The following is a 27,641-nucleotide window of genomic DNA, read 5'->3' as shown; positions in this document are numbered from 1 at the left end:
TAAATTAACGCCTAATAAACAAACTTCATATTAAAAATAATAAAGTTTGTATTTACCCTATGGTTACTGTAAAGTTATTGCACCTGTAAAGTTCGTCAACCCGCGTTAAAACTAAAATTTCGTTACTAAAATGTCAACCACTCTTACTACGAATGGTGATTGTATCCGACATTGTTTACACTTCGATAGTTTATAACTCGGCCTACTGGATCTCGTGTCAGTGTGTTAAAAGACGTAAGGGTGTATAAACGCGTTATAACTGCGCGTGCGCATTGTCGATGTTTTTTACGATAAATCACGCGATCTTAACTAAAATATCATATTACCAATAGATGTATACAAGATACACAAGAAATTTTCAGTTTGTTTGTTTGTTTTCAATCTGGTCGTTACTAACAAAATCAGAAAGAGAAAGCTTTGGGTCAAATTATTCCGGGTTGTGAAATATTGATGTGTTAAAGTGGAATTAAGGATATACAACCTTCATGTAAGTATAATTAAGATATTTTAATATATATTTTGAAAACCTCATTAACTACAAAAATTTTAAAATTAAAATGCTCATTTAGAAGGTAGATATCCGCTAATTAATAACATGGTTTATTATACAGCTTAAACGGTTTTTTTTTTCATTGTAAAACATTATCACAATGCCAAGTAAATATCAAATAACAATGAGCTAGGGCTGCCACGTCCACAGATTTCCTGGGAGAACCCATTTTGATACACAATTACTTTTTTGCGCTTTCGCAATAAAAACTGGTCTAACAGGCTTTATAATTGTTAAAGAAAAAGAATGGTTTATATTTGTTATCAAGAAACATCTTAAATAAAAAAGCTCCGTCAAAAATTGTATCAGGCCAAAAGCAATTAGACATAAATAATGTTGAATTAATACAAAATCTGATAATAGACTATAATAATCTGATAATTAAAGTGTGACACACTAATAATATTAATTACTGTCTTTAATTAATAAATAAACTATTACCATTATTATTATAAATAATTTAATTTTGAGAAACGCCAAGGAGTTTTTTTTCAAGTTTAATTTAATACAAAAGGAATTCCTAATGGCAGTGTATAGAGATTTAATATCAATGTCCTTGTTGGTAACCCTAAAAATTTCGTGTAGATAAAGGATTTTGGACAAACAAACCATATTGTTGTATCCCAGATGTCGAAACGGGTCCTCTTTGTGACACCACCTGCGCCATAAACAAAGAAATATACAAAACAACTCACCCCATTTTATGTTGTTTATTTTTATTGGATTGTTCCTGGTTTATTCCTTACATATAAATTTCATTAAAAGACCGCTTAAAAAGTCTAGAGTAGTATAAACTTGAACCGTACAAATAAATCAATTAAGTGATAGTCGAACTCGCGACTCTGATTGTGTTTAAATGATGAGATCAAAATTTTTTATGTCATAATCGACAATGGAGCTGATGTGACGCCTGATGTTAAGCGCTACCACCGCCCATGAACATTTGGTGAGGCGTAAAGTCGATTGCAGACCTTACGCATCTATAAATGCATTGCCGACTTTAAACTGGAAAGGGATTAAGAAAGAATTGATGAGAAGAATAAAGGACTGGGAAGGGTAAACAAAAGGTTATGGACCTCCGGCTCCCCCACTCACCGTACGAAACACAATAGTATGCTATTATTTACGACGGTTTTCTGTGGGGTGTGGTACTTCCCCGGTGCGAGCTGGCCCAATTCGTGTAGAAGCATGCTCGACTCCCATCTATGACATAAAAAATACCCTGTGGGTACAAAAATTAACGTTAAATACAATGTCACACAAATAATCAATGTTCCACCTCTATGAATGTTGATGGACCGTGGTGATCGCTTACCATCAGGCGAACCACCAGCTCAGTTGCCCGCTATGACCTAAAAAAATTTATAAAACTCTTCAGCGGTTGCGACATAAACTTTAGGAGGTAGATTTTTTACAATACCCTTGTAAACTTCTCTGAGCAATTTATAATTACTATCAAAACTTGTAGATATAATAGACTAAATATAATCTTTAAATTATATAAAAACTGCACTCAAATATAATTAATTATTTAATAACGATGACTATTACATATGTCATTGACAATTGCAATTATATATAATGTGTGTTATTTTATCGTGTAAAATATTTATAATAGAATAATATAATTCTAGTGAACTGTTAGCGCAATGCCTTGACAAGTTACACAATTGAAATGGTTTCCTTGTTAAAAATACTTAATTCTATTATTTATATACTTCTAACCTACTTCCTACTAATATTATAAGTGCGAAAGTTTGTAAGGATGTGTGTATGTTTGTTGCTCTTTCACGCTAAAACTAGTGAACCGATTGCAATGAAATTTGGAACGTAGACAGCTGGACAACTGGAATTACATATAGGCAACTTCTTATCCCTATATTCCTACGGGATACGGACTTACACAGGTGAAACCGCGGGGCGTAGCTAGTATTTATATAATTTTATCATTTAATAAAATCGAGTTTCTATGCACCTGGTGTTAGTACTATGATATAATGGCCTCTATGATATATCGGTGCTATATTTTATCTAACGTTCCTTTAAATTTTAAATAACTTTAGGGATCACATATCATTAAGGCCGTTTAGCACTTTTTAACATACATTTTCATGCATTATCTTATATTTTAGCTAAAACGTGAGTAAAAGATTAAAAAAAAAACAGAACGTATCTAGAAGTTAAACAACCGTTCCCTAAGAGTAGCATCCATTTATTCATTATTACAAAATTTCTTATGTATAGAAAAACTGATTGAAAGTAGCATAATTACTTTTGTGTTGTAACTCCATAACAAGCAAAATGAAATTATATAAACACTCTAAAATATGAGGTCTTATTGATTTCGTAGGAACCTCACTGTCTTCTTCGATAGTTGAAAAGTCTGTTCCTAGTTTATTAATGGAATATTTATAATCTAATATCTATCTATTTATATATAACCTTTTTAAGAAGCGACTGGTAGATCTGAATTATAAAAATAAATGGCTAAATCCAGGATAAGTAACGTTCACTTATATCACACGGCATGCCGAGTTCAATGTGTTACTTATTGCACTTAAAAACGACTTAAATCAGTTTCCTTTCGATATTTTACCTTGAAATAACTGACTCTAGACTACCAGTAATGTGGATATATAATTGTCTGTACCCATAATAAAAGCTATGGACTATAAATACAATATAGGTATATGTAATTACAGTATAACTATCGTATGGATTCACATCCCGTGTTTATGTTGTTTATTAAACTTTGTATCATCATCAGCCCATATATGTTCCCACTGCTGGGACACAGGCCTCCTATAAGGGTTCAAACCATAATCCACCACGCTGGCCAAGTGCAAGTTGGCGGATGTCACACGTCGTCGGACTGTTTGATTCTTGGACATGCCGGTTTCCCTGCGATGTTTTCCTTCACCGTTTCGAGCAGTGGTGATGTTATCCACATGCGCAGGTAAATTGAAAAATCAATTTATTTCCTGCACGCCCGTCTCGAACCCCTCTCACTCATTCTGGAATCACGTACATATTCAAAGGAGAAGAGATTTTTTTTAATCGATCCAATAGTTTCTTAGATGATACGGTATATGCTAAATACGTAATAAATCGTTCGAAGAAACATTTTCAAAAATATAAATAAATATATGAATGCGCTTCTCAATCGGTATTCATTATATTACTTACTAGCAGTCCGCCCCGGCGTCACCCGTTGTACATAACATTTAGCCTTCCTCAATAAATGGACTATCTAACACTGAAACAATTTTTCAAATCGGACCAGTAGTTCCTGAGATTAGTGCGTTCAAACAAACAAACAAACTTTAGCTTTATTATATTAGTATAGATTTATTTCAGTCTCCAATATACTAATGATTTATTTATCAACAAAAGTCATCTCACAAACCACAATCCCTACTATCCCTACTAATATTATAAATGCGAAAGTAACTCTGTCTGTCTGTCTGTCTGTTACGCTTTCACGCCTAAACCACTGAACCAATTTTTTTGTAATTTGGTATGAAGGTAGAACTGAACTTGGGAAAGGACATAGGATAATTTTTATCGCGAAAAAAATGGAAGGAGTTGAAATAGGGAGATGAAAGCGATATAACCGAATTCCACGCAGGCGGAGCCGCGGGCGGAAAGCTAGTATCTCATAAAGAAATAAATAAAATAACACTAAAATAAATTATAAATTTCAATACTTCCTGTAAACGAACTGCAAACTGAGAGTTGTAAAATAAATCTTTCCGTAATAATGTAGGTAAAACCCCATCGTGTTACGTTGCTACATTATAAGGACTTACTTTCACTGCTTTGTAGGTCTCTTATTAATCAAGCATTCCGCCTCCTTGGTACAGTGGACGACACGTGAACGCAAAACGCGGTTAAAAAATCGGTTAAGTGCGAGTCAGATAAGCGACAATAAAAGTTTCGTACAGACACAGATAACATAATATATACTAGATGAAATAAACTAAAGAGTAATTGCAAAAAAAAAGCAATCTCCCCTCCAATTTACGACCGCGCCGACCGTTGCTTTACCTCGATTTTTATTGTGTTGTTATAGCGGCAACGGAATCTTCTGTTGTCCATTGAGTGATGTTGCAAGGGTTTTGATATATATTATAATCATTATTAGTTAGGTAATTAGTTAGGTTTAGTTGTAATTTTTTTTTTTCGTTGTAAGTCGCTGTCGCATTGGGTTGTAACCTGTAATGGCATGTGATTTGGATAAATAAATAAATAAAAAACACTACATATTAAATTCGCAACTGTGTCATTCATCGTTTATGAGATACAGCCTGGAGACAGACGGACCGACAGACTGACGCACAGCGAAGTCGAAGAAAGACGTCGTTGATGAAAGTCCCCATTTGGGTACTAGAAACAGTCGCGGTTTGGCAAGACATAGATGTACGTTACTTGCCTAATGCGTACTATATAGTACTATTACAGATAATATAATACTGTAATAATGATTACCAACTTCTCCCTAAATAAAAAACAATCACTAAAACATACCTAAACACCAAAAAGTAATATGCTGTTTTCGAGTCGAGATATAAAAAAATGGAATAATAAAGCTGATTTCGTTTCACGCTCATTACCCGAATAAACTAATAAAAAATAGCTAACTCATGATGGTTTCGTCATTTTTCAAGTTTTTTGTCACTGAATAGTTATAGTTAATATATCAGAAACTATCTAACTGTAAATATATGAACGAGGTTAGTATCTTCTTGTGTTGGAGTCTCCGCATGACCACGCTCGCTGTATAGTGTTCGAAACGTCGGGTTAATACTGTAATGAGTAAATCGCGTTTAAAATCCGTTTAAGTTTTTAATTTCTAGAGGTTAGTATCGTTATCGATCTTTAAGACGTTTAATTTGATACATCATTATTCGTGTCTGTCACTCAGTAATCCATGCTTTTCATAATAATTACTAATATTCCTATAAAATGTATTGTTATTAATATATAGTACTAGCTGCACCCGGCAAACGCTGTTCTGCCTTACACTTATCGTTTAGGGGTATGAAAATTAGATGTTGGCCGATTCTCATAGATACCGCATAAGCACAAAAAATTTCATCAAAATCGGTCAAGCCGTTTCGGAGGAGTATGGTAACGAAAAATGTGACACGAGAATTAGTGAAAGTCTTCAATGGTTTTTTTTATATTTAATTAACAAACTTATATTAGTTTCATGTTAGTACGCAACTCTTTTATACTCACTGTTGATATACTTTAAACAGATTGAATTAAAACTTTGTACACTCAAGGATTGGTGACAATATAATAATTTTGGCAGTTATTATACTCATTAGGATGTAATACACTGCATGACAGTGTTGTAAATTTAGTTGATTCCATTATAAAATAGCGTTTTTAGTTTTTCAAAGAAGATATTTTTAAGAAATTCTTAAAGAACAGAAAAAGAATCGCAAAGTTCGAACCCGCGTCTTTGTACAATAATTTCGAATCGCGCCTCGTAATAATTTTTCTTTTCTTTACAAATTTCTCATTTATAAAGCATTTCAATGCTATAAAACTAATAATTAAATTATTGTACATAATTTTTTGTATCATTTTGCGTACTTTATATGTATATACATACATAGCTTCTAACCAAGATGAATTGAATATTTGAATAAACGTATCTGCCAATCAGGTTTTTTGGTATACGCATTCGCAAAATAAAATCAAGATACAATCTCATATAACATGCTTGTTCCGGATTGTAAAATAAATCGTAAAACCCGTTGTATTGCGAGACTCACGTTATTTCGTTTGATACCTTAATAACATTCATGACCTCGCAAAAAATGTAAACCTAATAAGAATAAAATGTTATACGTATCCGCGATAGTGCAAACTAAACTTCTGACGTTTCCTTTCCTGCGAGGTTACCTGGAAGATTTTTCTGTGTAGCAATTAGGCAATAAGACACTCGTCGCGGCTCCGCCCGGATATCAAGATTCCTGTTTTATCCCAAGGAAGCGTTTAATCGGGATATAAAGTATCCTATCACCCAAGTCATCTTATACCCTGTCTGTATACCAAATTAATCCAAAATCCGTTCTGTAGTTTCAACGTGATTAACGGACAAACATACAAACAAACTTTCACATTTATAATATTAGTGTGATTTATTATCATCACTACATAGTATAAAACAAAGTCGCTTTCTCTGTCCCTATGTCCCTGTGTATGCTTAAATCTTTAAAACTACCCAACGGATTTTATTGGAGTTTTTTTTAATAAATAGAATAATTCAAGAGGAAGGTTTATACGTATAATAACATCTATTAAACTTCTCCGAATAAACGCTTACGAAGTCGCGGGCAACAGCTAGTATTATATAACATAAAAAAAATGGTAAAGGCGGTTTCTAAGAAAAGATCCGAAGTATAACTCCGTATCTGCTGTTTGTATTTATTCTATTCATTAGCGATCTTGTCAACATTGTATTATGAATGTAGCCATGACAACACGTTAAATGAATCACTCTAACTTGCTATTAAAGTAAACTTTAATTTATTAACGTAATGAAATGTCCACACGTTTGCTGAATGTCTCGAAATATCAAGGTTACGGTGTGAATCTTTCATTTAGGAATGATTTACATTTTAAGAATGTGATGTTCAATCATCAGCCCATATATGTTCCCACTGCTGGGACACAGGCCTCCTATGAGGGAGAATGTGATGTGCTTCGAATTAAAATTGGGATCGGCTATATTAAATATATTTGGAACATGTCAGATAAAAAAAAAACAAATTTAAATGGAACACAGAATGCACCAGCTTTCAAATCAAAAAATATCATCAGTCAGTTTATCCAGTCGAAAGTTCTGAGTTAACAAAGCCAAAACATTACTCTCGAATCGTTCTTCCTTTTATTGAAGTCAGTTGAAAACCAACCACGATTTTTATGTCCAAAAGCTTCAGCTGCGATCCTTAAAGTAAAAGGTTTCCCAAATGACAAGATTATGAATGCGTCATAACTCATAAGCACATAAAAGAGCTAAGCACGTTAATTCACACGCGTGTCCGCCGTCCGCTGACGTCTAACGAGCGTGTAAACCCATCATTACAATTTTAAATATTAGCATTGATAATATTTTTGACGAGATTATCTTTTAGAAGAGACACTATCTATCATCATCTTGATACATTCCTTTCCTATTTTTAAAGTTTTAAAATGAAAATAAACCGATTTTTACGATGATTTAAAACTGGTATTGTATTACAGATAGCTATTTTTTTATTATCAACTAGCTGTTCGCCCCGGCTTCGCCCGTGGTACATTTTCGGGGTAAAGAGTATCCTATACCATTCGGGAATAATGTAGCTTTCTTTTGGTGAAACAAATTTCAAAATTGGACAATTAATAGTTTCGGAGTTTTTAGGGTACAAACAAACAAAAAAAAAACATCCTTTTTATCATATTAGTATAGATTGTGTAGTCTGAGTTATTATATCAAAAACGTTATGAAAATCACAATAGGCTATATGTGTGTTTTAGAATAAGGAAAAAATAATTTAAAAATAAAAACTTCCACGTCCAAAATTGTTATCTTGAAATATCGATTGAAATCATATTTTGATTTTTGTTAGATGTCAATTATTAATATTTTATATATATCATGTCAGCTTCGCAACGAATACAATTGAAACTAAAATACATTAACCTAGAGAGGTAGGCATATCTAAACCGAGCCCGATCCTTTTTATGAAGCATTGGAGTAAAATATATCTCTAGTGTGGATAAAATAATACTGTACTAGTAAATTTAGTAACATACAGAAGTCAGCGGAATATTTCGCATAATTCGTATCATAATTGTGATTTATTTTAAATTCTTACTTAATCGATTTATTCAAATTCCATTTTATTAAGATTATCGTGATCGGGGATATTGACGTCATTATACACAAATTAGTTATAACAATAGAATCTTTGTTAGGGTGAATAAAAATTACTGATAACAACACATACATACTAATTATAAAGGAGTTATACAATAGTTACACTAAAATTTCCTTAATACAACTGAATTACAAAAATATTTGATATGCGACTAGAATTTTTTTCTGTTATAAAAGGTTATCATCATCATCATCACCAGCCCATATATGTTGGGAACATAGGGACTGCAACATATAACTGCTGGGACACAGGCCTCTTATGAGGGTTCAGGCCATAATCCACCACGCTGGCCAAGTGCGGGTTGGCCAAATAAAAGGATATGCTTATTGCCAATCTTAGCCTGCGTTGTGTGTATTTCCTAATCCTTTTCCTTTTTCTAGTTAATCCTTTCCTTGCCCCTTTCCCCTCAAAAGCGGGTATCACATTCGAAAAGGCACCCATTCTTGGCTGTGTTCAAAGAACTCGCCTGTGTCGAGAGGCACCAGCTTCTTTCCTTACTTTTAGCATTACTTTCTTTGGATGTTATACGTGGGACGTTCTTTCTTCTTTCTTTCTTCTATAACAGTAATAGCTGCGCCACGCGGTTTCACCCGCGTAAGTCCGTATCCCATAGGAATATCGGGATAAAAAGTTGCCCATATGTTATTCTAGTTGTCCAGCTGTCTACGTACCACAGTTCATTGCAATCGGTTCAGCAGTTTTGCGTGAAAGAGCAACAAACGCACACACATCCTTACAAACTTTCGCATTTATAATTAGTAGGATTAGTAGGATAGAATATAGTAGGACAGGACTTCTTACGTCTTAAGGCTTTAAAAGTCCCCTTAAATATGACCTCCATGGGCTTACATTGCTGCCCTTTGTAATTGTGACAAAAAAACCAACTCATTGAATGACCATATCATTGACATTAATTTTACTATTGACAAAATCATAGACTGGCAAAGCAACAATAATTTTGACATTAATTGAAATAAATCTAATTATTACCAATTTAATATATTTCGTGATCTCCCTTCGGGATCCGTTGTGCCCGACCTTCAGGCGACCGACGTCGACTTGTGAATTATATAATTCATACTGGCCATATCATTCAGTGTCAAGTGTCTCTCAAATTATCCCACAGCACTTGACACAACACTTACTATTCTATCTATTTCAAGTGGCTTTGTTCCAAATTCCAATGTCAAAATATTCTAAGTAAAGATAAGATTCTATCCAGGTAATGGTAGTCATTCAGCTTCGTAGTAGAACGAATTATTAAATTAGAAACGCTTCCGAAAACAATTTTCACGATTTGCATTAAAATGCCCCTTCTTCGAAGAGTATATATATTCTAAGAAGATCTTCAAGAATACAATAATTGTTTAAAGGAATTCAATCATTCATTCTATTAAAACCAATAAATATAGTTATAAAATGTAAGAATCAACTACATTATAACTTGCTCTTGTACAAAATTGATGATACAAATCAGGATAATAAGATAAGCTCATAAAATTATTCTACTGTCTCCAGTCCTTGATGAGCGTACAAAGTTTTTATTAAATCTGTCCCTTTAAAGTGGATTAAAATCAAGTATATATGAGTCGGTTACACACCGTTGAACCTATTAAAAGCATTTAAAACACGCAGCAGCGTGAAACTAAGAGGATTGCATTTAACTATCTGCAATGAATTACCCAGTATATATGATACATATTCTTACAATATTTAGAGGCTTTCCTCAAAGCGATCCTAACATTAAGAATCTACTGAGAAACCTCCAAAGAACATACATTTCCTATTGATAGCCGTGTAACCTTGAACTAGAGACATCGAGTTGCGTACAAACAAACAAATTGTCATTTAATTTCCGCATCAAATGATTCCGGTGCGATGCAGTCGGCTTCAGTCTTAACTCCAGTTATTATTGAGAAAACTAGTATTATCACTGTGCAATTAATTACGGAATGTCTGTGATAGTCGCGATGATTGAAGCAATTTATCCATAATACTTTATATGAGATAATATAGATCATTCATAGAAGTAACCGTGATTTGATAACATGGACATATCATACATAGAAAGAAAGCTTTTCTACCTTCCAAAATGAACATACATTCATTTATACTTACAAAGATCTATCACAAAACCAGGCCTAAATAAACGACTTATGAAAGTGAAACTCAATATTACGGACAATTTATCGAATTAATTTACACAATATTTTTATCTTCTTTCCACCGTGAACCCTTTTTTTACCTTCAATACTTTACATGAACACCAATCTTCTGTTAAAACTTATTATACCTCAATCAAATTCGCGTATTTAGCAGAAAATCCTATGTAATATTATAATTGCGAAAGTTTGTGAGGATGTGTGTGTGTTTGTTGCTCTTTCACACAAAATCTACAGAACCGATTGCAATGAAATTTGGTACGTAGATAGCTGGACAACTGGAATAACATATAGGCAACTTTTTATTCCAATATTCCTACGGGATACGGACTTACGCGGATGAAACCGCGGGGAGCAGCTAGTATAAGCATAAGCAAATGTATGATGTTTGAAATTGGGTCCGCAACGTGAAGCCAAATTTAAATCTTTGGCTACAAATTATTGACGCAATCGTTACCAAACATGGCGTCGGTAGCTTCCACCCATCAATTGTATTCAATGATCGGAATTATAATTATTATAATGAGGAGAGAAGTGTACACGAATTTTGTTTCGATCTAAAGTGGTAATTTAAATGAATGGATTAGGGATAATTCAATTTTTGTTAGTCTCTACGGTTTCTTCTTAGTGAATTTATTATTTGTGTATTCTTTATGTTTCTAATACGAAATTTAAAGTAACTAGTTATTTTAATCCTACTAATATTATAAATGCGAAAGTTTGTAAGGATGTGTGTGTGTGTGTTTGGTGCTCTTTCACGCATAAACTACTGAAACGATTGCGATGAAATTTGGTACGTAGATAGCTGAACAAGTGGAATAAGATATGGGGAACTTTTTATCCCGATATATCTACGGGATACGGACGTACGCGGATGTAACCGCGGGTCGCAGCTAATAATTAATATATGCTAGAAAATAATTTTATTTTCTTTTGACTACAAATTGCAATTTGTGTAATTAAGACTGTCAATTACCTTATTTTAAAATACACACTGTTCGCCTCGGCTTCGTCCAATAAGTATATAGGCTATGTCACTCAGTGCATTTGCAGCTTAGTCATCGTGGAAGAATTTTTGAAATCGGTTCAGTAGTTTTGTGCCGAAATATAACAAACATATTTACATACAAATCTTTCCTCTTCATAAAATTAGTACGGACAAACTCATATTGTAGAAGGTCATGAGACATAGGAATAAAGGCATCATAAGAAGGTTACCATTAGATGAGGGAAAAAAAGAACATAAGGAATATCGTGTTTATAAGCTAGTTATCGCCTTCATTGAATATCTTGACACTAAAAAAATGGAATTGGAGTTTCAAATCTTTATACGTCCATATTATAAAAAAGCAATTAAATGCATACTTTCGAAGCATTAAATTCCAGTGAAAGATTTTCTACTAGTATCTATACTATTACGTATATTATAAATGCGAAAGTTTGTAAGGATGTGTGTGTGTTTGTTGCTCTTTCACGCAAAAACTTCTCAATTGATTGCAATGAAATTTGGTACGTAGACAGCTGGACAACTGGAATAACATATAGGCAACTTTTTATTCCGATATTCCTAAGGGATACGGACTTTCGCGGGTGAAACCGCGGGGCGCAGCTAGTAATTAAATAAGGCATCCAACCCCTGTACCATAGATAACATAATGCCACAGATAAATAAATACTATTTCGCTCGAGCCCGTACTCTTTGCGGCCTTCATATGATAATAATGCAATGGTGAACTGGTTTTAGTTAGAAACTGCCAATGGTCTTATGACTAATAGTAATCTTATTACCTTAGTTCTAAATAACTTAATATCAAACTGGTATTATAAAGATGTATGAATTGTCTGTATGTTTGTTACGATTAGACTCAAAAATAACTTAAGCAATAAAAAATCTTTCATTTATCTTGTTGCGGCTATTTACCTAGATATATGTTATTTAATTTTTCAAATTTCGAATTAATAAATCTACGAATTACAATCGCTTAATCTATTATTGAATAATAATACATTAAATTATCAAGTTCGGTTAATAAAATCAAACTTGTGTTTGAAAAAAAACCAAATGTTTGAACGCGCAAATCTCAGGTACTGGACCTAATTCAATAGTGTCCACCGTTGGATGTGTACGTAATCCCCGAGTTCTATAATACGTAATGAGTAAGTACTAGTATAACAATAATCATCATCATCATCATCATCAGCCCATACATGTTCCCACTGCTGGGATACAGGCCTCCTATGAGAATTCAGGCCATAATCCAGTAGTATAATCATACTCTCTTTTTTTTATTAGTCTTTTGAGTTGCTCACTAACTACATAATAAGCTTAGTTTATCACTGTAATTGCCAAGTAATCATATCACTGTAATTGTAATTGCCCGTCGATTTATTATAGTTAGATTTTTTATAATAACACAAAATTTAGAATAATTAACAACAATGAATAGTTAAGCTAAGTGCATAATAATGCCATTTAAAATAATTTCTTAATGTTCACCTGCGTAATACGGAACACGAGACAATTATTTACCTACGTGAACCTACTTAGAAATAGTTAGATATGCTAGTGATGTATGTGGATGAAACTGCTTTAATTTCTTATTCCTATTTGGCCTTTTTTTAAGTCGTATCTTACAGATATTTACGAAAGTTCGATCTGCCGTCATAGATTATATTCCTACTACCATAGATTATACGCTTATATACTGATACTATATAAAGCTATTACATACAGGCAATACATTAAATAAATATTGTTAAGTCCTAAATGAAACACTTTTCAATGAAGTATTTAATAGGCAGGTAATCTTGAGGTACCTATATATGTAATTCTCCAATAAATTCAGCCACAATAAAAACTATGAGCGTAATTTGTTTTATGAAAAACTGAGACAAATCAATTCCTTTGTAACCGACTTCAAGAAGAGGCGGTAAGGACCTTCTCTTCTTAATTCGACTGTATTTTTTTGTGTTTGAAACCTCTTTACTTTTTATTAGGAAAACTGATTTTTGATGAAACTTGGTGCCTCACGTATGGTGCCATTTAATTTGATTTAGTTCTGAGAATTTCAAAGCCGTTGAAGTTTTTATTCAAAATAATTATAAATAGGTATTTTTATTTATATATTATCATTAGTTTTTTCATAGGAACTAAGAATACAAGTAATATATATTATTAAATTAAATTGTTCCAAATTTAAATTGTTTCAGATCAAACAATGACTGAATAGAACAACAGAAAGAGGCTATTATGACCCTGTCCCCGCTGCGATGGCTTGCGAAATTTCAGCATGGCGGCATCGCCAACCAATTCTTTATGGCTCTAATGGGTAAGTTTATAATTTAATCTATCGAACAACTAATCAATTAATCAGAACTAGACAAAAACAAAATTACGCATTAATTTAAATACTCTTTCCGAAAACCTTTTGCAGAAGTGAGTTGATTTTTTTTCGGTATAACATACATAATGTGACATTAAATGAAAACAACTTAACTATCAATTTATAACTAAACTTTGTCATTCAAATTATTACCAATTAAATAAGAAAAAGGTGAACGAAGAGATACCTATTTGTATTTGTGAAATATTTATGGTAAAAGATTGGAAGTATACACGAGTAAAGTCACGGGCGAATAGATTGTACATTACGAGAATATAACATACATTTAGACATGATCTAACACTAGCTTCAGCGGCTGACTTGCTTTAGGTGTTATTCGGGTAAAAAATCCTTAAGATTATAGAGATAAAATTGTGTATCTCTTGCGTAAAATATTACATTGCTACCATCTCAAAAATGAAGAGTGTCGTCAGTCATTACCGTCCTTTCAGCGTAACTTTCAGAACAATATTTAATCTTTAGAACAATAATTACGCATCATTTTAGCTTCAGGCATATTTAACAAATAACATAACATTTGTCACTAATGACAGTTTAACGTCTTTATTGGACACGCCGTTGACATCTTTAGTTCAATTTTCCGCCATTTAACAGAAAAATTGGTGACTTTGTAACATATATAATCTGTTTAGTTTATAATATTTGAATATAGATTATATCAGCCTTCCACAGTCGCAAAATTACATGAAAACAAGCTAACCTTTAGCGTGGCTTCCTTATATTTATAAACAAAGACCATGTTGTCGATACAGCACTTCCTATTTTGCGTTCTTTGAATAAACTTAGCGCTGGTCGATTGTTCGTTTAAGATGAATTTCTTTAACCAGATTAAAACTTACGTAACTATGTTATCAATATATCATTCGTAGATGGTCGTAGATGGTTTTTGATGGTAATAAATATATGATGGTAATAAATTTTAATGGTAATTCGTATTTGGTGTGGGAAATATAAATCTAAGTAATAATTTGAAGATTAATGTCTAGTTGAGTGTTATGTTATCTGTGCTAATGTCAAAGAGGGTGTAAAATCATTCCTTAATCTATCAACTAACTACTTAACTACTGTTGATTTATTTGATCATATCTCGCCTCGTGATCAATTTTTTTCTATTCTTTCAAAATTTCTCATTTACTGTTGATTTTTTTTTAACAAATTGTGACCCTCTTTAACAATCAGGTAAATCTTCAAAAACTACTACTAATATATAGGTTACTACTTTCGGTGCGATTGTAAGAAAGTCGTCACTATCATATTTCACACTAATATTATGAATGTGAAAGTTTGTTTGTATGTTTGTCCGTCAGTCACGCTGAAACTACTGAACCGATTTTGATGAAATTTGGTATACAGAGCATGAGGTGACTTGGGTGATAGGATACTTTTTATCATGCTCCCTTGGGATAAAACAGGAATCTTGATATCCGGGCCGAGCCGGGACAAGTGTCCAATACAGAACGTTTTGTAAAGAAGGTGTAAATATTCCAGCTATTAACATTTTCTACAATTCTCTTCATTTACCTAATCAATGCGTACTGAACAATTAAAATAAAATATAAATAACTACTGTATAACTTATCATTCTCAAATACTACGTAACAAATACCAGAACATGATGGAATTTATTGTAATAAAATTATATAAGAACTATTTTCTGTGACTAATAATATGTAACAATTGATAATAATATTATTGCCTTTTTGCATAAAGAATGGATAAAATCTTTAGAACTAAAAACACGTTCTTAGATGATAAATAAATATAAATCGTAAGATGGCTTATGAGTGACTAATATCTAGACTGTAGGACTATTTTAGGCATCATGTGAAAGCCTGTAACGAGTATTCTATAGATAGAAACTGCACAGCATCGCTTTGCTTTGGAGACTCATATACAGCCTTCCGCTCTCGACTTTGCCCGCTTCGACAGAGGAAACTTCAATAGGAATGAGATATTTCACTGCGAGAGAGAAGCAGACAGTTAAGTTCTCGGACACTGTACATAACGGAACTATGTATGAGCTAAGCACAAAAAGAAAATGTAACTTTATTAAACATTAACTACAGTAACAACAGATAACGAGCTCACGCTTTACTAAGAAGAAGTTTTAATTGCTTATCGCAAAGTATTTTTTCCATTTATGTCGGACTTGCCAGCCTTGCACAAGGGAAAATGTGTTTAATACTAAAATATGTGATATATGGAAAAGATAGTCTAGATAGAATAGATAGAATTAATAAATCTAGATAGAATTCCGATATACAAAATATCCTATGTTCTTTTCGGGGGCTGAAACTAATTCTATGGCAATAGCGTGAAGAGACATTGCGTTTGCTTTTATAATATTTGCAGTAATTAACGCTGCTTGCAGGGGTTTTATTATTATTGGACATTTACTCGACTTATTATTAATATAAAGATAAAAACTTGGTGACACTTTTTAACTAACTTTTTTAGTTAACTTCTGACGCTGAAGGGAACAATCTCTCAATCTGCTGAATCGATTGTAAAGATAATTTATTAGAAAGCCACTTTATCTGTAAGTGCCATGGGCTGCATTTTATTTTGTTTTTTGTCGGCGTTAGTCAGGTGTTTATGTCTAAACCGTTGAACCAATTTTCGTAAATTATAGCAAGGACATAAATACCAATTTTTCTTTAAAGTTAAATTCGGCATGGGGTATAATCTTTGAAATTAAATTCTTTATTGCTTATAAAAAGAAAAACAGAACATAACATTAAAAGTAAGTAAATATAAAAGTAAATCTTTTCAATATTTACACAATTCGTTAATTAATTCTATCATTTATCAATAAATCTATATTCAATACATATAATATAAAGCTGATTTCTTTTTTGTTTGTTTGAACGCGAAAGTCTCTGGAACTATTGGACCGAAATCAACACCGCTGGATTTGTACGTGATCCCTAAGTGTTATAGGGCATGGACTAGATATGTATCATAAGCATATATAACACATTCAAGTCTATGATATTATTCTCATAGGAATAAAATTATTATAACAACATCATAATATTATGTTTTATTAATACAAGAAGCTTTTATCTGATTTTTATAAGATAAAAAAATATTACATAGCTGCCAAATTTCATTTAAATTCAATCCGAATAATAAATGTTGAGTCGTATTTATAATTTATACACATGTGTGAAAGATCTCAAAACGGCTAATCATCAGTATGATTGTTACATAGCAAGATTATACAATACAATGTGGGTAGAATGACAATACACTGCGGCTTAAGCAATTTTAGCGGCGTCAAGTAACTATTTAATAATCTGTGGTGGCACATAGATATACGATATCCGTCTACATCCTACTAATACTATAAATGCGAAAGTTTGTAAGGATGTGTTTGTTTGTTGCTCTTTCACGCAAAAACTGCTGAACGGATTGCAATGAAATTTTGTACGTAGATAGCTGGACAACTGGAATAACATATAGGCAACTTTTTATCTCCATATTCCTACGTGATACGGGCTTACGCGGGTGAAACCGCGGGTAGAAGCTAGTTGCATATATATCGGATATTTTAGCACTGTTTCACATATGTCGCTTAGTTTGGAACTGATTAGCGTTCAAAAAGATCTAAATTATTTGAAACCACACTACTTTTTGAATAATATTAATAATTATAAGGGACGTCTGAAAATCAACGCTGTCTAATACCCTTGAGTCACGCAGCCTATTGCTTCTCTATGAGACATATTATTATGTAATTTAAATTGTATGTTACGTGAAAATATTTGAAGCAAAAACGACCTTTTATTTTATTTATTTACATAATAATTAAAATGCCGTTGCTCTCTTTAACGCATCTTTCTCTGCGCTTGACCTGAAGTCGAAATGCAAAACAGGTATATGAGTAAGGCATGCATTGTGCAGTTGCATTTCAAACGGGTTTCATCTAAGAACGATTTTACACACAATACATTGATTTTTGTGATTTTAAATGGAAAAATCACTTAACTTTCTGAAATCAAATTAGGACAGAAAATAAGTTAAAAGGGGGAACGAGGTCTATATAATCTGTGTCATTTTAAAGATCTATGTATAAGGTGTCAGATAACAACGAGTAATGGTTAGACAGAGGGTTAAAACTTTGCTTGGTAGTTACTGTATTCAATGGGGTTTTAACAATTTCAAAGCATGTAATAAGAAGACAAGATAAGGTTTTCATTTACAGATAAGGTTTATATTTATAGGTTTGCCTAGACTATAATCTATTTTCATAACATATTTCAACCAGACAGATTCTGTTGTTTTACTTATGGATATTTTTAGAAGGCTCACGTTATTGTTTGGAAACCCATGGAGTTACAGAGTAACAAATAAAAAAAGAACCAGTCCAATTAAATTATACCCTTCGTTTTTGGAAACGTCAGTTGATAAAAAAAATACGTACACCCTTTTAAGTACATCAAATTCGGCATAATTTAAGCCAGAAATAACAATGTGTACAGGGCTTTACGTTATATCTCGAGATAGCGGATACAGTAAAATGTTGGCTAAGGTCAGCTGAGGTCAAATACTTCGCCGTTAATAAAATCTTATCTTAATTATTTTCTTATCGTTGTCTCATCGTGCTGGCTCTATCTATTTATAGTTTATACTAATCTTTTAATATGCTTAACGGTTTGACCCGGCTTCAACCGTGTTATGTTTAGAACCTCCCTTGTGACTTAACTAAACCGTTAAAATTTGTTCTCGTGTTTTACCGTCAACAACACATATGGCGATTAATTTTTATGATGAAAATGATAGAACAGTGCACATTATGAAATTAAATGGAAAAATTAAATGAAAATGGAATTACACATGCGAGATTCTAAAAGCATGCTTACTTGAAGATAATTGATAATCCGAAGTCTTATCAATTATCAAAAGTCCTGGGACTGTAATAATTTTCTTTGACTACGAAAACCTAGTACAATTATTGTAAAATTTGTAATAAAATCTGTAATAAATTTCAAGGTCTTCAAAGGTGACCGTGGGGCGACCCATCTGCATTGCGCTGTTCAGATTTTCCATTTATTTGTTTGTTTGCAGCTAAACCAGAAATGTATTTGTAAATATACATGCACGAATTGATTATTTATAACCGACGTTCCCAAAAAGAAGGTTCTCAATTCGATTGTATTTTTTTCTTATTTGATAAGAGATTGCTGAGCGAGTTGCTTGATTGATCAGAGTGATAACTCATCCCCCAGGGAAGTCAATGATCGATCTTGAATCTATGCTAGATTATTGTTTGGATTAAGTTTATTTGAGTGGTATGCCCAAATTCAGCCATTCGTTTGCATTCTCTTCAATTTTAACTAGCATAAAAAAAACCTATTAGGAAAATCAGGAATTAGTTATAACTCCTTACAAGTGGCCTTTGCGAACAAGGTTTATTCAAACACTCCATTTGAAGACTCAAACTTAACTTACACATAAATGTCCATATCAAAACCGTTTAATACTTTCACAAATTTGAATGGCTATGCACAGCAATTTATTGTTCAATACATACTTAAAACTATAGATTAATAGGTAAAGGGAAGTATTTCAATGAGTGACTGTTTTATTATACTTTTAAGTGACATATATAATTAATAAACGTAACGTATTAACAAAGACAACAAAATACTGTACTAGGTATTACTACAGATAACATAATACTGTACTAGGAATATCACTAAGCTAGCGACTGACTGTGAAATCCGCAAAATAATAACTGACAAAATGAGGGGCTTCGTTAAAATATAACAATCCGTAACTTTTTACAATTGTTACAGTGACGATCCCAGTACTAAACTTCGGTATGCTCATGGGCTGGCAGTCGCCCATGACGCCCATTCTCCAGTCAATAGACGGGCCGGCGCCGGAACCCATCAGCGATGAGACCATCTCCTGGATGGCATCCATTACGTTCTTCCCGTCCATATTTTGTGGAGTTCTGGTTGGAGACTTGGCGGACAGGTGGGGCAGGAAGACCACGACAATGCTGACTTCTCTTATGCTAGTGGTAAGTTGATATTTTTCCTGTTTCACATGCAGGTTTACACTTTAATTCGACTTTATTTAATGCAAAAAACTATAGCAACTTTGAAATGAAAATTATTACTGAGGATCTGCTTCTGAGGACAGTATACTTAAGAAGCATTTAAGAAGTAAAAAAGTAGCTCTTATCGGAAATTCTGGTTATAATTTAAATGTTGGTAACAAATATAATTAATGTTAAAAATCATGTGTATTCTATTATTCTATTTATAAATTATATGCCCATAAGTACACAATTTATCATTATATGATGTTATTTAGACTGCTAACCCCTAACCTCTAATTTAAAACTTTACTACGAAGCTAATTTGTTTACTATATTTTTATCAAAGTAACGTAATACGATAAAGGTTTCTTGAGGCAGAAAAATCGAGAATACGCGATAATTTTGAAATACATAATATATGTCCTACATAAATATCATAATAATAGTAAGGAAGGTATATTTCTACTTACCCATATATTATCGATTCCAGGGATAGGCTGAACTTCTTTTATACATTATGTTAGTTATCTTAGTACATATTCTCAAATACAAACTTTAAAGCCTGTTATATTATCTGTGATAAAGCCAAAACTATTAGATACATATTCTTTTTTATTAAAAATCTAAAATGTTCAGTTCAAGCTTCACTCGATCTATCACTACTTCATCCTCAAATAGTAAAGAAAACATGAAATTGCAGTAGGTGTGTTATATAAAGCACTGCAGGCTTGAAATTGCAAAAAAGGGGAGGATTTTTTTAATTCTTTAATTTATACTTATAAGTACAATTATATCCCAGTTTAATTGACAAAAATATGCCTATTCTATAAATTACAGATAAACATAGACACAAACAAATTCGAACATCATTTGTCTCTAACCCAGAGCCATTGATATATATCTATGTAAAAATATATAATTTTAAAATAACAGTTTGCCAACACTTTAATAATTGTACATAATGTGTTAAAGATTTCCAATTTAATGATACATTGGTGTTCCATAAAACAAATACATTGGATAACCCATTTGCACTCTATAAAACACGATTTTCTCACAATTAAACGAAGCAGTTTTAACTACTTCATTCTCCATTTAATCGGAGAATGTTATCTTAGACTAAATACGTGTTATGCTATCTATTTAATTGTGAAGATTCATAGTATTTAATATAGAATTAAATAATATTATACATTAAGAGATCGACAAAAGTTTGTAAGGATGTGTGTGTGTTTATTGCTCTTTCACGCAAAAACTATTGAAATGATTGCAATGAAATTTGGTACGTAGACAGCTGGACAACTGGAATAACATATAGGCAACTTTTTGTCCTGTTACTCCTACGGAATACGGACTTACGCGGGTGAAACCGCGGGACGCAGCTAGTTATTTATATAATGAATAATGATTTGAATAATATGCTTAATTCAATGTAAATTTATTTATTGTTAAATGTGTATTTGATTATATAAATAATTAACACGTAACAAGAAACGTGGATAAAATTATAATACAGTTCTTTTGGTCCGTCATTGATTATACCTTATTTAATATTATAAATGGAAAATATTATAAGAACTATATCTATTGTTTGCTTTTATTCCAATCAAATAGAAACGTTTTTACAATTAATAATTTATGACACAACTATTATGCATAATTTTATTGAAATCACGCACGCGAAGGCGTGGGTGAGAAGCTAGTATTGTAATTTTTTCATAAATTTTAGTATAACCATAGATTACTTTATAGTTTTCAGTACATTACATGAATAATTCTGTTCACGCTTCGTCCGTAGTCGTTGGTGTTATAAAATGTATATATATGTACCTACATTGGATGTGCCCTAATCCGCACCTGTATCTGTTTGATATCTCTTTGTTCATAGTATATTTTCAGACTATATATATACACATATATCTATACTAATACAATAGAGCTAAAGATATATTTTTTTTGTTTGTTTGAATGCAATAATCTCAGGAACTACTTGTTCGATTTGAAAAATTCTTTCAGTGTTAGAAAGCCCGTTTATTGAGGAAGACCTTCGGCTATTATTTTATAGACTTTAAATGTTTCACGGGCGAAGCTGGAGTGGATCGCTAGTTATGAATAAAAAGAGGTAGATATCGTATCTAAGGTAATTGTTGCAGTTTGATGTAGTTCTCTCTTTTTATCTTAAACATTCCACATTATCCATCTCTGTCTTAGTTTAAAATTACTGTACACCTTTAATTAGTACTTATACGGTACGATATTTGTATCCCTTTCAGTATAAACATTGTATATCTTTCTATATAATATCTTTGTTTTCAGATAAGTTGGAGTATCACTCTGTTCTCGCTTCGCCCGTGGGCTCTGATCGCGTCACGGGCGGTGGCAGGGCTCGCGTGCGCAGGCTGTTATGTCGTCACACCATTATACCTGAAGGAGGTAACTTATTTGGACTATATATAATCTTAGAGTCCTACTAATATTATAAATACGAAAGTTTGTGTGTAGGTATGTTTGTTACTCTTTCGCGCAAAAACTACTGAACCGATTGCAATGAATGATTGGTACGTAGATAGCTGGAAAACTGGAATAACACATAAGCATAACTTTTTATCATGATATTCCTACGGGATACAGACTTACGCGAATAAAACCGCGGGGCGCAGCTAGTAATGCATATTTTTTTCTTTGTTTATTGCCTTAATCCTTTTTGTGTTTGATAGAAGAGTTTGGTCCCATTTTAGAATCTGACCTTTTTAACAGTAAAGTATTAGAAATTTATCTACGACTCTTCAACTAAACTTTTATAAAACTTCCAGATAGCCTCAGATAAAATCCGAGGCGCGCTAGGTTCGCTGTTCATCCTAGTTCAGAACCTTGGCTACCTGGTAGTCTACGTGGCTGGTGATGTCCTGTCTTTCGCAGCTGTCATGTGGATATGTACGGCTATACCAGTGCTGCATCTGTTGGTGTTTCTTGCGATGCCAGAAACTCCAGTTTTTCTAGTCAAACAAGGGAAGGTTAAGGTGCGTTGTGAAATATTGTGTTTTGTTAGTTTTACCCTCTTTGTTTGTGTAAATAAAATTTGACTTATACGAGTATATACATTATTAATGTCAGTTCGATATAACTCATACAAATTATATTTATCTCACAATCTAATTTTGGAGCGTCCATTTATTACGTGAGGCGTGCTTTTTTAATTTTTGGCCATAATGTCCCCAGTTTTAGTTACTGTTATGAATGCTTAGAAAAAAGATTTTGTTTCCTTATAATATAAATAAAACAAATCTTTTCCTGGGAATTCTTAATCGGAAATACCACTAAACATTTCTTAAATAATAAAACAATCTCAAGATGTTTCTAAGAAAGATACGACTATGACGACTTTAATTTTAATTCAACATTGATAAACCCGTTTCATTTGCAATGTCATGCAGAAAACCTTTGCAATAAAGACTTTATGAAATACAGACACAGTCAGTGATGAAACAAATAAATAAATTACCATAATAGTAATTGATATGATGCGACTATGTATATATGAAGGTAGGTAAATGCTAAAACATAGAACAAAATCATACTCCAATTGAAAAATCTTCTTAAACTGTACAAGACAAAAAAGCAATTTTTTTCTCAATGCATTGTATTCTTCGATTTGTTATACAATATAGGTAATAAAATTGTATATTGTTTTATAAAATCTAATTTACCGATCTTAACTTTTTTATTTTAAGTGACCCCCACCAAAATGTTAAGCTGCGCCTACCAAGAATATTCTATTTCAACTGTTAATTATAGCCGGCTTAAATAAGTCGCGCTCTTTCATTCTTATAAAATCGATTATATCTCTCTCGTATAGACTGTATATTATATCATTCTGAAGCTTGTATAAGCTTAATAAACTTATTAAGGAATATAAATGGTGTAGGTGTTTATTCCTACATGTTGCTTCTTCCATAGAGGTCTTATATTTTGTTATTTTTTTAGGAAGCCCGCGTCGCTCTAGCCTGGTTACGCAATACCTCTGTAGAAGATAAGAATTTAGAAGACGAAGTCCAACAGATGGAGAGGGAAGAGGAATATGCTCAATCTATGGAAAAGGCCTCATGGAAAAGTTTATGTGAGCTTTTATATAATTAACTAGGCTTTGCCTGTGGCAGCGCACGCGCTGAATTAGTAGAACCCTTTCTATTCTATGTTATTGGTGACCCCCTCTATAAATCTTCCCCTTGAATCATTCTATTGAAAACTTCTCACACAACAGTCTCTTCAAAGATTTAGATTGAGATTTTTCTCCTCAATTAAACTTTTTTATATAAAAGATCAATTTCCCAAACGGTAAACCGCGTGGGGTGCTTGATATACGAAAAATACGGCACAAGGCGCCTCACGCTTTTTTCGTTTATTATTGTTTTCAGCTTATAATTAAAATTGTTTTCTCCTTTTTATTTGGATGTGCTTTGAAAGCCTGTTTTTTCAATTGGTATCCAATATTCTTATTACATTCTTATGAAAATAATGAAATTTTTGTAAATTTAATGAAAATAATTACTTGATAATGCCAGTTGTGTTCAGAAACACCACCTCAAAATATTAACTAATACGAATTCTAAGTTTTTTTAAATTTTTTACTATATCGTATCAAAATGCACCTACTTATCACATCTTCTGCTTTCAGTTAAAGACAAGAACACATTCCAAGCGTTCAGAATTTCCCTCAACGTCATGCTGTCCCAGGAGACGTGTGGGTACCTCGTGGTGCTGATGTACGCCGGCTCCATTTTCGACCAGGCATCCCAGTCCATTAGTCTGAAACTGAGCCCCAATAAACAGACGATTGTGGTCGGCGTGATACAGTTGCTGGGATCCATTGTTGCTAGCTGTATTGTAGAGAAGACCGGGCGAAAGGTGCGGCTAAGTTTCTTTAAGTAAAACGAAAAATCCATGAGAGTTATACTACTAATCATAAAAGTATCATGGAATACCTTTGTCTGTAACGTTGGACAACCTTTAATAAATTGACATTCAAAAAAATTTAACGAAAACGTATGTCACATACATAATAATATTTGGTCTGATTATTGGCAATTTTAAAGATTAAAATAACAATCTTAAAGGAATTTGATTTATAAGAGTTCATTTCCGAGTTCAGTTCAGATCTATGCCTTAGTATTTTATATATTAGATTCCTTTTACTTCCTTATGCAGCATACAGTCTCCTAGCAGGCTAAGCGCGTCTCCCACACTCAAATATCCTACTAATATTATAAACCCGAAAGTTTGTAAGTATGTACAGACGTATGTATGTATGTTTGTTACTCTTTCACGCAAAAACTATTGAACCGATTGCAATCAAATTTGGTACGTAGATAGCTGGACAACTGGAATAACACATGCGCAATTTTTTATCCCGATGTTCCTACGGGATATAGACTTATGCGGGTGAAACTTCGGGGTGTAATTAATAACAGTGAAAACATTTTCCAGTGGCTTCTAGCTGGTACATCGCTCGCGACAGGCCTGTCTATGCTCGGCCTGGGCGCGTGGTTCTACGTGACGTCACTGGGTGGCTGGCTGCCAGGCTGGCTGCCCGTGCTCGCCATGTGTCTGTGCATCTTCTCTGACGCCGCGGGGTACCAGCCCGTGCCATATGTCATTACATCTGAACTGTTCTCATTTCAAGTGAGTGTTTCATTTGTTTATTTAGGTTGATAGACAAAACATAATACAATACAATATACTTTATCCAACATATTAATTAGGATGATTCACAAATGAAGATAAAAGAAAACAAGAAGAGAAAGAATCATTTGTAATGTTAAATAGGCGGTCTTATTGCTTTTTCTATAACGAAATATCAATCCTAATCTGTTGTTTTTATATTGACAATTAATATTGTAAGCGGTCATTGGATTGCAAATTTTGCGTCTTTTTTCTGTAAAATGGAAACTCTCGGTCCCATGAAACGAGTTTTGCAGTAGACTAGATTTAGATTGTTAATATTACTTTGGCTAATTCTTGATATGGAAACTAGAATCTAGATAAATGAAAAGCTACCTATAATAAATTAACCTAATTACTTTGCTAACTTTTAATTCAACTAAACTTCCCACTATATTTCGTTATAAACTTCCATTCATATTGAAGCCATATCCTTTTCAGCACCGTGGCATGGTGACATCAATTGTAAGCAGCGTCGACGCTCTGAGTGACTTCCTACAAACGAAAGCTTACGACCCAATGCTGAAATTGCTCGGAATCCACTGGGTCTTCATATTTTTCTCAGTCATCTGTTTTCTGGGTACACTATACACCGTTCTTTATGTACCAGAGACTAAAGACCGGAGCGTAGAAGAGATATACGCTATCCTAGAAGATGGGAGGAAGAAAGTGAAGCGGAAAGACATTGAAAAGGGCAAAGAAGTTAGTAGATTATAAGCGGATTGACACTCGAATTAAACGCGGATTATTATCTGTGGACAGTATTTATGTAGTTAAAAATAAACATATGTCTTAATACTCGTTAAAAGGAAGCGGTTTTGCAATACACTTTGTAATTTTTAACAACACTCATTAATGAAACTCGACGTAAAGTTTTATCCACATTTGTCAATTAAACGTCCTTATTTCATAAAGTATTTCCACCTTATTCCTAGTTATATAGAAAAAATGTTATATATGATTATGGAACTTAAATTATAGCATCTTTTGTTTATATACAAAGAGAAACAAAAGAAATTATCGATATAAGTGCCGCCCCTTAATCTTTTCGAAAATAAAGAAAAAAAACATTTAATCCACATAACAATAAAAATATACAATGTTGTTGTTGAAATTTATTGAAGGTAAAAAGAGATACTTAATGATTATACTTAATTTAAAAATCTTGTGAACCCATAATTTTTCATGTATGTGACGAAATTTATGTTATAATAATAGAGGTATGAGCGAATAAATTTGAAAGTAATGTTGAATATCCATTGAATAACAAATATTAATAATTAATGCTATAATTGCTTGAAGATACATCAAATAGTTTGTAATTCACAAAACAATTTAGCAGCTAAACTCATGTTTATGTACTTATTTATGGTTGTTAATTGAGTATATGAGTTGTATGAGCTAAATAACAATCATTTACATTTAAATTTACAGAAATTTTATAAATTAAAAAAAATATCCTACTAATATTATAAATGCGAAAGTTTGTGAGAACGCATGCGTGTTTGTTGCTCTTTCACGCTAAATCTACTTAACCGATTGCAATGAAATTTGGTACGTAGACAGTTGGACAACTGGAAAAACATATAGGCAACTTTTTATCCCGATATTCCTACGGGATACGGACTTACGCGGTTGAAACCGTATATATATATTTAACAAAAACCTCAACCACTTTTGGATTGTCAGAACTAGACCAAGTTTTAATGGGATCACAACCAAATAAAGTATGAACAATCAAATCAAAATAAACTTCAAATACTTTCACTCAGGGAGTTTTCGAAATCGAAACAATCGAAACCTCCCGCCTTTTTTAAA

General features: G+C 32.7%; 1 protein-coding gene across 1 annotated transcript; it reads left to right on the top strand.

Moving 5' to 3' along the window:
* The first annotated feature begins 222 nt into the window (after positions 1-222).
* Positions 223-27,314, top strand: LOC119837115 (facilitated trehalose transporter Tret1-like). The gene is made up of 9 exons (XM_038362619.1): positions 223-487; positions 13,860-13,978; positions 19,855-20,084; positions 22,422-22,538; positions 22,919-23,125; positions 24,090-24,222; positions 24,781-25,010; positions 25,590-25,784; positions 26,265-27,314. The coding sequence occupies exons 2-9, from the start codon at positions 13,900-13,902 to the stop codon at positions 26,538-26,540; spliced, it is 1,467 nt and encodes a 488-aa protein (XP_038218547.1). The 5' UTR covers positions 223-487; positions 13,860-13,899; the 3' UTR covers positions 26,541-27,314.
* Positions 27,315-27,641: the final 327 nt, after the last annotated feature.

The sequence above is a fragment of the Zerene cesonia genome, chromosome 26, assembly GCF_012273895.1.
Source record: "Zerene cesonia ecotype Mississippi chromosome 26, Zerene_cesonia_1.1, whole genome shotgun sequence".
Classification (NCBI taxonomy): domain Eukaryota; kingdom Metazoa; phylum Arthropoda; class Insecta; order Lepidoptera; family Pieridae; genus Zerene; species Zerene cesonia.
The sequence above is the reverse complement of the archived record's forward strand: the minus strand, read 5'-3'. Positions and strand labels throughout refer to the sequence as shown.